Below are 10452 nucleotides of genomic sequence, written 5' to 3'. Positions count from 1 at the left end.
TTTAATAATATGATTATTTTGACGCTAAAAATGAGCGTCGAGCGTCAAAATAGTCATATCATTAAAATTGACGCTATATTGTGAAAAACGCATGAAAAGAGTCAATTTATAGGAATATTGGTCAACAGTACAGTTTGACGCTTGATGTTGAAGTTGAGAAAATCCAATTTCTTTTTTTCTTTTACGCTAGCGTGGCTAGCGTCGAGTCGAAGTCACGTGACCACATGCAACGCTGAAGCGAGCGTCTTATGAATTCGCACCTTAACAGTCGAACGTGATTGGCTCATACTTTTAAAAGCAACAAATCAACATCGAGTGTTGACTAGACGACGCTAACTGAGCGCTGAATGCAGCCATTATATGCAGTTACTTTTTGGCGATCGGTGGTGAATGTTGTGTCAAAAAGTGTCGAACGTCTCGTATACATATGTTGATTGAGTGCTTTTATAACTAACCTAACCAACCTAACCTAACCAACTATTGTTAGATTTATACTTGAAATTACTCATATTCGTGAAAGACCTCGTAGCTATATTTATAAAAAAGGATTTTGTTGGTGCAGAGAAAAAAAATAGTATTATAATCTCCAAAGTGTAATATAAATAAAAAACATTTAATCATTTTTCTACAATTTAAACGATTTCAAGTTTTTGTTAAATAAAAAAAATATATTAATTTAGTAACCAATTAACATTGCAACATTTTTATTAGCCATAGTAATAAATAGCTAAATTTTTGGTTATATTTGAACATAGATGCCATGGGTTTTGAAGGTAAAAGAATAATTTATATTATTGCTTTTAATTATATCAATATTGTTCAATTTTTTGATATCCAAATACATCTTTATAAAATTTAGATATTTAATTTATACTTTATACAATCTGTATTCTCTTCAGATGTATAATTATATCTGAATCACATAGAATTAATGTAAAAAACTATACTTTTGTATAATATATTATTTTGCTTATTAGAAATTCTGACGTTGTGTTTAAAATGTTTGTTTTTTTCTTAAGACGAAAGAAGCGACTCAGAAGAAGATCATGATAAATCTAGAAGCGCTACTCCAGATTCACAAAAATCAGGCAGTAATGTAGCAAGAAGTAGATCAAAATCAAATTCTGTTAGTCCCAAATCATCAGCAGCTAGGTAACTCAATTCTCATTATACTTGTTTGTTTAATTTTATATTTATTTTCTTTTTTAACTATAACTAAATGTTTCAGATCGAATCTATCATCTCCAGCACGGAATGGATCACCGGCTTCTGTTCGTTCCAATGTCAGCTCTAGAAAATCATACTCTAGATCACCATCCAGATCACCCTTGCCAAGCAGATCTGTTTCGCCATTAGAAAACAGGAAAAGCACATCAAGATCACATTCTAAATCCCATTCTCCTGAACCTAGAGAAACAAGTGCAAGAAATGGTTCACAATCACCAGCACATTCACATCACTCTGGAAAATCAGGCTCAAGATCTCGAAGTTCTTCTCACTCTTCATCTAGAAGTTCTCGTGCAGCATCGAGGAATAATTTACGTTCTAGATCAAATTTAATATCTAATGATATTTCATCTAAATGTGATACGCCCAAGAAAAACTTTCGATCATCTTCTAGATCTCCTTCGCCCCAGATTTCCAAATCGCGATCTCGTTCAAGATCTCGTTCATTTTCTCGATCACGTTCTCGATCTGGTTCTCCGAAAGTGTCGATTCATTCACGTTCTCGATCAGGTACGCCCAAGTCTTTCCACGCAAGATCCCGTTCAAGATCTATATCAGCTAGTCCAAAAGAAGTCAAAGCTGGCTCAAAATCAAGATCTCCTGGATCGAAAAAAGGTTCTCGTTCACCTTCGGCATCGTCAAATCGATCACCAATCACTGCTAGACAATCAAGATCGAAGTCGCGCTCTGTGAACGGTTCTAGGGAAAGTTCTCCTGACTTAAGAAAAAATTCTCGATCTAGATCTCGCTCCAATTCAATAAACAGAAAATCTAGATCAAGATCTGCTTCTGGATCTAGGAAACAATCGAGATCACCATTGCAAGAAGGACGAGCTTTATCGCGATCGAAATCCAGGTCCTTATCGTGTTCGAGAAAAGACTCGCGTTCGAGATCACGATCAAGATCTCATAAATCTGAATCGAGATGCAAATCGCGATCCGTGTCAGGATCACGTAAAGGTTCCGTATCTCCGGCATATTCGAGAAAAAATTCACGTTCTAGATCTAGATCAAGTTCGCGCTCCAATAAATCTAAATCAAGATCTCGTTCAGTTTCAAGAGCCTCACGTTCGAGATCTCGCTCAGGTTCCAGAAAATCTGTATCAAGATCAAGATCGCGATCTCGATCAAAATCTGGCTCGAGATCGCGTTCAGCTTCGCGTTCAAGATCAAGATCAGGATCGAGATCGAAGTCACGATCACGGTCGCGCTCGAGGTCGAGATCACGTTCTAAATCGCATTCAAGATCAAGATCTGGGTCGGCCGCTAGATCCAGACATTCGTCGCGTTCTAAATCTCGATCTAGATCGAGATCTAGGTCGGGCTCCGGATCTAAAAAATCCAGAAGTCCCAGCAGAGATTCAGAGGGAGTAGCTAAAAAACGAAATAGAGTATTATCGGATTCTGAAGAAGAGTCTGCCGAAACTAAAACAAAGAAACGTAGGCATGATTTATCTGATTCCGAGCATGAAGATGAGAACGAAAAGAAAAAAGACAATGATGCAAATGAGGAGGAAGTGGACAAAGATCAAGAAAATAAGCAATTACATGATGAAATTGTTAATGAGCAACAGGATAACGAAGATTCTGACGATGGAATTATTGGAGGAATGTAAGTATGTCTGATTTTTATATAAATCTATATCTAAATTTTTTAGTTTTTACATAACACAATATTAAAAAAAAATATATACATATATATATATATATATATTTATATATACATAAATATTTTATATATACATAAATATAAGGTAAAAATTATAGCAGATAATTAGAAAGCACATTATTGTATAATTTTTTAAAAATTAAATGTTTCATCTTTTTTTATCACATGTATTTGATGTTTTTAGGGATGATGCATTGTCCGATTTTGATCGCATGTTGGCACGAAAAAAGGAAGAGCAATCCCGTAGGCGTAAACGAAAAGACATTGGTATCATTAATGATAATGATGATATTATAGCACAATTATTATCAGACATGAAGGGTGCAGCTGAGGAGGATAGAAAGTTGAATCAACAAAATAAACCTGCCACAAATAAGATTGCCATGTTATCGAAAGTATTATCACAGTTGAAAAAGCACGATTTACAGTTGGCATTTTTGGAACATAACGTCCTATCAGTCCTCACCGATTGGTTAGCACCAATGCCTGACCGTTCATTACCATCTCTCAAAATTAGAGACAATCTCTTGAAATTATTATGGGAGGTAAGAATATAAGATAAATTTTTTCATACTAAATAAAAAGAAGTATTTTTCTAATACATGCATTACTCATTTATTTATTTACTAATTATATATTATGTGTTTATAGTTTCCAAAAATCGATCAATCTTCATTGAAGCAATCCGGTATCGGAAAGGCTGTGATGTATCTTTACAAGCACCCGAAAGAAACAAAAGAGAACAAGGAACGTGCTGGAAAATTGATCAATGAGTGGGCACGGCCTATTTTTAATTTATCTGCCGATTTTAAGGCTCTGTCGAAGGAGGAGAGAATGCAAAGGGATCTGGAACAAACGCCTCAGAAAAGAAGAAAAACCGAAGATGGAGGATCCTTTCAAAAGTCACAAGATATTAATAAGGCTTTAAAAGGAGATGCCAAGTACGTCATCGTTATATAATAATATCGATATATAATAATTAATAACTGACATGAATTGATATTGATATGAGTTTTTCCTATTTTACATTTGCAGACCATTGAGACCAGGAGATCCTGGATGGGTAGGAAGAGCCAGAGTTCCTAGACCATCTAATAAGGATTACGTTATACGACCCGACTGGAAATCAGATATCGACATCAGCAGAGTATGTATGCTTCTACTATTCTTCAAAAATTAAAAAGTTGTATATAATATTCAATGTACAATATATTGTATACATTAAAGTTTGAAATTTTTATATTTATTCCAACACATTTATAAGCATTTTCTAATTGCTATAAATCATAAATATAAATTAGATTATGTATTTATATTTAAAAAAAAATTTTTTATAACTATTTCTGATAAAATTGTTAATTTTTAAACTCATTTGTATAAAATATTATTTTTTTTACTTGTGTAATTGAATCCAAATTCTCAATTATTATCGATTCCTTATATATAATTATAATGTTATTCCTTTGCGCAGAGTACTAAAAAACAGATGAGTCGATTTGAGAGGCACATGAAGAATTACATAGATAGCAAGCGTATGAAGTCTGCAAGAAGAGCAGTAGATATATCTATAGAAGGTCGCAAGATGTCTTTATAATATCTATATATATATATATATATATCTTATAGTTTATATAAGGAAATAAAACTTGTAACAATATTTGTTATTATTTAAATTGTGATTATGCATGAAAATGTTGTATAACCTAATCGATTTACTTCTTGCATGTCTTTCCAACTATTATACTATTACCTGTTTATTTGTAGATGTAGGAAGAATATAGTTTATCTAAATTTCACTTTGTAAAAAATCAATCACAGTCATTGCAACAATTTTATCTCAAAAGATGAAAAAAAGATATAATTTTGATTTTTACCAGAATGTTTCAGTTAATTTTTACAAAATGAGGAGATATATTATACTTCCGGATTGTAAACTAATAATATTATGTAATGTAATGTATTGTTTGTAGGTTCTTTATATGTCTATACAATCAAATAAAAATGTAATGTTTAAATTTATGCACTTCTTATTTTCCAACCAACTGATATAATATTAAAATTGGAACATGCATAATATGCATGTTCCAATTTTATGCATATATGATTATGAAAAAATATGATAATAAATTACTCATCAAATGTTTATTTTCTCCAGAATAATACTTAGTGTTACAATATAAAACATTATGTAACATTGCTCATAATATTTACTGGAAGTAAGTGCGTGGTTGTCTCACACTGAATAGTGGCATACGGTTTCTCTGTTGAATTCGCTTAGGCAATGGGAATCTGATCTTAGAATCATGGAATTGTTTCACTTGGGGTCTGCGGCAATTAGCAGCTTTAACAACTTCCACTTTGATTATCTGTATGGAGTGAGCTCGCGCGCGATGACGGGCGCCCATATCCCTGTAACACTGTGTTACAGCTCCACTAACAGAAAGATCCCTGTATTCCCTGTACATATTATGTGTACCAGATCGTGAATCGTATCTTAGCCAAATTCCAAAATTTTTTATTTTTATTGGGGTTTTTTCTGGAATCTAAAATAATTAGTTCAAAATCAGTCACAAATGTTGCATTATAATGTTAATAACAAAATGAACAATATGTTTATAATGACGCATTAAATATCATGAGATAGATACCTGCTTTAAAGATACTATTTCTCCAGTAGATTTTTTAAACTTTTTCAATTGACGCAAGAAGTACCAAAATCTGGATTTGGCCACTATAGCATCAGGAGCAAATATTCTCATTTTGTAAAGAGGAGTTGTTTTCTCCTTTTCTGTAGGAAGCTTACGTCCTATCACTTCGTATTCCTTCAACTAAAAAAGAGATGAAAAACAAAATTATTATTTTTTAATTTAGTCTATACTATGTCTATATGATTGGTATATATATTTGTAGGTTATGTCATGCCGAATATTCATATTTAAATCAACATTTTTATTTTTACGTAAATTCTAAATAAATATTCGATGCTTTAGATAAGAGAAAATCAATTTTTCGTTTGTTTCTTATGTAAAGTTTGCCAAAATCACTTACATCACCCTTGGCCTTCATTGTAACACGTGGTTTCGTACGTTGTCAGAAAGCAAAAGGATAAACCGGAAGAAGTAGAGACCATAGACCATGATGGAAACTGCAACCTTGTTGCACAAATTAATCTTTCTCTCTTGAGTAAGTAAGTATTTAGCGCATTCAGTTTTGCTGAAAACTAATATAGGATTTACATTGCGTCTCACATCCAATAAGAGAGTTTATTTTCTAGGAAAATGTCATCAGTTGAAATGCTCATTTTCTATTGGTGTTAAAGAATTGCTATTCCTTCTTTACTACTTTTGTTCCGATTGGTCAATTAAAACGTTTGCTGCACATGCGCAAAAAATTTGATCGGAGAGAATCTTCTCTCTCTCTTTCTCTCTCATTCACTTTGATGTATCTCTTTTGATTTGTCACATAAAATAATACTAGACGTACAACATGAAAGCCAAGGGTGAGGTAAGTTATTTTGGCAAGTTTTACAAAATTTTAAGAAATAAGCAAAATCAACACCGTAAATTATCTACCTTTGTTTAAAGCATTAAATTTTTTTTTACAATTTATATAAAAATACAAATTGCATACTTAAATTTAGATATTTGATTTGATGTAACCTAAAAATAAACACCGATAGATGCTCGTATACATAATATATATATAATGCATATAATATATAATATTTTACATATCATTAATAAATAAATAAATATTTCTAACATATAAATTAGGAAATAATTTTTAATTTTTTTTTTTTTTTAGTTGAAGGAATTTGAAGTGATAGGGCGTAAGCTCCCTACTGAAAAGGAGAAAACTACTCCTCTTTACAAAATGAGAATATTTGCTCCTGATGCTATAGTGGCCAAGTCCAGATTTTGGTATTTTCTCCGTCAGTTAAAAAAATTCAAAAAATCAACTGGAGAAATAGTATCTTTAAAACAGGTATCTATCTAATGATATTCAACATGTCATAAATATAACGTGTCATAAACATATTATGTTCATTTTATTATTAACAATAATGTAACAGTGGATTTTAAATCTGACTAATTATTTTAGATTCCAGAAAAAACACCGGTAAAAATAAAAAATTTTGGAATTTGGCTAAGATATGATTCTCGATCTGGTACACATAATATGTACAGGGAATATAGAGATCTTTCTGTCAGTGGGGCTGTAACGCAGTGTTACAGGGACATGGGCGCTCGTCATCGCGCACGAGCTCACTCTATACAGATAATCAAAGTGGAAGTTGTTAAGGCTGCAAATTGCCGCAGACCTCAAGTAAAACAATTTCATGATTCTAAAATTAAATTTCCATTGCCCAAACGAATTCATCATAAAAATCATATGCCATTATTCAGTGTGCGAAAACCACGCACCTATTTCCTGTGAATATTATAAATATTGTTTTGTATTATGATATTAAATATATTATTCTATTCTTTGGGAAATAAAAAAAATAATAGTTTATTTTAATTTGTTTTCCTTACTCTTATTTCGTATATATATTTGGAAATGATATAACAAAAGAATATTAGTAAATGTGAGAATTTTAAAATATATAGCTTTTGTTTAAAAATTAAGAATATTTATACTATAAATTTATGTATATACGTAAAGCATATTTCTCTGAAAGGATATGCACACATAAAGAAATTTATTCTTTACCAAAAACATTTCTGTTGAAATAATATCAACAATATAAACATTAAGATATACACTCTTGAAAATGTCCTGCAATCAATCTAATGTCAAAATAACATTGACATACATTGTAAGATTGAATGTAATATATTGTAATTGATTGAATCATTCATTATTGAAGTTTACAATTTCCTATTGTCCTTTTATTTTAAATTGATATCTATAATAGAATTTCTTCCATGTGTCTGAATGATACCTTACATTTAGTGACAAAAATAATTTTTATCAGCAGCAATTAAATTTTTCTATCTATTTTATGACATTAAATATATTATTTTATGAAAAATATAAAAAGTAATATAATTACTTGTAATTTTAGTTTTTGTTTTCTTATATTATTTTGTGCATATATATTCGATAATAAATATAGAGAATTTGAAAATAATTCTTGTGTCAAATTAAAGAATATTTTTACAAGAAATACTGATTTACTGTATGTATGAAGCACAAATTTTATTCTCTGAATAAAAATTTACATATATTTATAACCTTTTTTATCAGAAAAATTTCTGCTATGATACAAAACAAACATTGAAATGTTAAAATTTGTGTCCAGTATGCAATGGTTCCAGTGAAATGGAATTTTATATTTATTCGGATGACAGGTTTTTCATATATCTAGCCTCGCGATATATGACTCATAAAAAGATAAACGTATATATTATATGCTAATATATATATATATATACATTTCGCATTTATCTGATAAAGGTCCTGGATCCAGTCGACAAATTGTAAGTTCATTACTTTTATTTATTTATTTATTTTCACTTTTGACTTTCGGTTCCCTTGTTCAATGTAAACGATATAGTGGATGATTTTTGAAACGCGACATTTTATAAATACATATGCTTGATTTATATTGCAACATATGTAAACATATAGATTAGGTTATGTCGTCACGTTACATGCCAGAACTTGTCAATGTCTATGGAAACCCTGTAATAACAAAACTCAAATTCACGATACGGCAATTTAATTCATATTACGAGAATGAGAATGTTGCGTCTTATTACACGCGAGAAATTACATCACAACGTTTTTATAAGCAGTATAACAGGGGTAAAATCGTGAAAATGGTACGCCCTCGAAAACGCCCCGGGTAATCAAATTGCCGCAGACCTCAAGTAAAACAATTTCATGATTCTAAAATCAATTTCTATTGTCAAGCAAATTCAACCTATTTCCTGTGAATATAAATAGTGTTTTGTGTATTATGATATTTAATATATATTATTCTATTCTATACAAAATTTAATATAACTGTTACTTTAGTTTGTTTTCCTCTTATTTATGTATTTATATTTATTTAAGAGTAATATAACGAGAATATTTTTTATTAAATATTAGAATCATAGAATATGTAGTTTTTGTTTAAAGAATTTTTGTACAAAGAATACTAAAATGTACATATATAAAACAAATTTTTCTGAATAGATTTATACACAAATTTATATTTTCTTTTACTAAAGACATTTCTGTTGAAACAATATCAAATAAATATTAAGCTATTAATGCTTCCTCAAAAATGTCCTGGCGTCAATCTAAAATAATAGTGACGACATTCAATAATGATATATATGTTGTAAGATTGAATCATTTATTGACAGGCAACATGGGACAAGATCTCGCAAGCACCTCTCGCGTGATATTCGACGAGACGGATGACAATGGATTGATCTTACCGGCTGAATTATTAGCAGAAATATTCTGTCGCGCTGATCATGGGACCTTGTTGAATTGCCAATTGGTGTGCAAGCGTTGGAAGATGATGATACAGAGTTATATATGGCGTAAAAAAGCGGAACTGGCGCTGGGCAAGCCGTTCCCGCGCCACGGGATACCCTGGCAGGCGTTCTACCTCATAAGCAAGATGAAACCGTTTGAGAGAAATTTGTTGAAGAATCATTCCGGCGAGCAGAAAATGAAATATTGGAATATTCTCAGCAACGGCGGTGACCGTTGGACGATCGAGAATCCACCTGTCGGCGTACCGGAATTACCATTGACCGAACCAATATTTGAGGAAAAACAAATCTGCTTCGCAACATCTTATCATAGTTGTACCAAGAAACAGGTTGTAAATCTAGTGGCTGAAGGAATCCATCCCTATCTCCTGGATGTTTTGCAGCCACCTATAATGGTATCGTAATTGTCAATTATAATAATATTTAAATCAAAATGCTCTATCAAATTAAAAAAAAAAATAAAGTATATATAAATTATAATATGCATATTGTAGGTGAGCGAATGGTATTGTTGTCGATGGGATTGCCCAGCAACATATGAATGCCAGATTGAACTATTAGGAGTTGACAAAGAAGATAACACAGTGAAAATCTTAGACAAGTTTCAATTTCGCGATACTATAGAGGGGGAGAGACAGAACCAATGGCTATATGTGAGTATCCATAAAATAATTCATTTCGCTCAATAAAATCAACTTATCTTCAATTAATATTATTTTTATATGTTCTTCATATGTGAAATAGGTATCACATGTATTTGAAAATTATGGATCTGGTTTGAGAAAGATTAGCTTCTTGCATGGTGGAATGGACAAATCATTTTGGGCAGGACATTATGGTAGCAAAATGGCTGGGGCGAATATCTGTGTGAAAATTCCTCCATTCACACATACTTATGACGATGAATCAGATACTCCTCCAATCTTAGATGAATAGAAATATTATAAAAGTTATATTTTCCCAATGCAAAATTAATATACAAAGATATAAAATTGTGTAAAAAAAATGATATATTAATGTAATAAAAACTAATTTTTCTACATAATTTATCTATTGTTA

The 10452-nt window shown here is 31.1% G+C and overlaps 4 protein-coding genes across 6 annotated transcripts; 3 read left to right on the top strand and 1 right to left on the bottom strand.

The window, feature by feature from the left end:
- Positions 1 to 387: 387 nt before the first annotated feature.
- Positions 388 to 4913, top strand: LOC126851357 (IWS1-like protein). The gene is made up of 8 exons (XM_050595239.1): positions 388 to 405; positions 756 to 773; positions 1020 to 1152; positions 1229 to 2839; positions 3081 to 3441; positions 3548 to 3837; positions 3932 to 4043; positions 4368 to 4913. Exons 2-8 carry the CDS (start codon positions 761 to 763, stop codon positions 4488 to 4490), a joined length of 2643 nt encoding a protein of 880 aa, XP_050451196.1. The 5' UTR covers positions 388 to 405; positions 756 to 760; the 3' UTR covers positions 4491 to 4913.
- Positions 4914 to 5023: 110 nt separating this feature from the next.
- LOC126851366 (60S ribosomal protein L18a-like) lies at positions 5024 to 6102 on the bottom strand. Its single transcript, XM_050595254.1, has 3 exons — positions 5945 to 6102; positions 5545 to 5724; positions 5024 to 5439 (listed from the first exon to the last, which is right to left on the bottom strand). Exons 1-3 carry the CDS (start codon positions 5960 to 5962, stop codon positions 5104 to 5106), a joined length of 534 nt encoding a protein of 177 aa, XP_050451211.1. The 5' UTR covers positions 5963 to 6102; the 3' UTR covers positions 5024 to 5103.
- Positions 6103 to 6264: 162 nt separating this feature from the next.
- LOC126851367 (60S ribosomal protein L18a-like) lies at positions 6265 to 7417 on the top strand. Its single transcript, XM_050595256.1, has 3 exons — positions 6265 to 6400; positions 6701 to 6880; positions 6998 to 7417. Exons 1-3 carry the CDS (start codon positions 6383 to 6385, stop codon positions 7331 to 7333), a joined length of 534 nt encoding a protein of 177 aa, XP_050451213.1. The 5' UTR covers positions 6265 to 6382; the 3' UTR covers positions 7334 to 7417.
- Positions 7418 to 8178: 761 nt separating this feature from the next.
- On the top strand, positions 8179 to 10438 carry LOC126851700 (F-box only protein 6-like). 3 transcript variants are annotated; one of them, XM_050595915.1, is made up of 4 exons: positions 8179 to 8379; positions 9256 to 9788; positions 9888 to 10046; positions 10138 to 10438. In XM_050595915.1, the coding sequence occupies exons 2-4, from the start codon at positions 9261 to 9263 to the stop codon at positions 10327 to 10329; spliced, it is 879 nt and encodes a 292-aa protein (XP_050451872.1). In that variant the 5' UTR covers positions 8179 to 8379; positions 9256 to 9260; the 3' UTR covers positions 10330 to 10438. The 3 variants fall into 3 exon arrangements, with proteins under 3 accessions (XP_050451872.1, XP_050451873.1, XP_050451874.1); XM_050595916.1 differs by lacking the exon at positions 8179 to 8379 and adding an exon at positions 8411 to 8724; XM_050595917.1 differs by lacking the exon at positions 8179 to 8379 and adding an exon at positions 8754 to 8772.
- Positions 10439 to 10452: the final 14 nt, after the last annotated feature.

The sequence above is a fragment of the Cataglyphis hispanica genome, chromosome 8, assembly GCF_021464435.1.
Source record: "Cataglyphis hispanica isolate Lineage 1 chromosome 8, ULB_Chis1_1.0, whole genome shotgun sequence".
Lineage (NCBI taxonomy): Eukaryota > Metazoa > Arthropoda > Insecta > Hymenoptera > Formicidae > Cataglyphis > Cataglyphis hispanica.
This window is presented reverse-complemented; position numbering and strand designations above follow the sequence as displayed.

Bases quoted from the DNA above. Each gene is read 5' to 3' on its own strand.
- LOC126851357 (XM_050595239.1), top strand. The intron at 1,153-1,228 runs GTAACTCAATTC...TAAATGTTTCAG, and splicing joins CCCAAATCATCAGCAGCTAG to ATCGAATCTATCATCTCCAG. The intron at 2,840-3,080 runs GTAAGTATGTCT...TGATGTTTTTAG, and splicing joins GATGGAATTATTGGAGGAAT to GGATGATGCATTGTCCGATT.
- LOC126851366 (XM_050595254.1), bottom strand. The intron at 5,440-5,544 runs GTATCTATCTCA...TAATTATTTTAG, and splicing joins AAATAGTATCTTTAAAGCAG to ATTCCAGAAAAAACCCCAAT.
- LOC126851367 (XM_050595256.1), top strand. The intron at 6,881-6,997 runs GTATCTATCTAA...TAATTATTTTAG, and splicing joins AAATAGTATCTTTAAAACAG to ATTCCAGAAAAAACACCGGT.
- LOC126851700 (XM_050595915.1), top strand. From the start codon at position 9,261: ATGGGACAAGATCTCGCAAGCACCTCTCGCGTGATATTCGACGAGACG. The intron at 9,789-9,887 runs GTATCGTAATTG...TGCATATTGTAG, and splicing joins TTTTGCAGCCACCTATAATG to GTGAGCGAATGGTATTGTTG. The intron at 10,047-10,137 runs GTGAGTATCCAT...TATGTGAAATAG, and splicing joins GACAGAACCAATGGCTATAT to GTATCACATGTATTTGAAAA.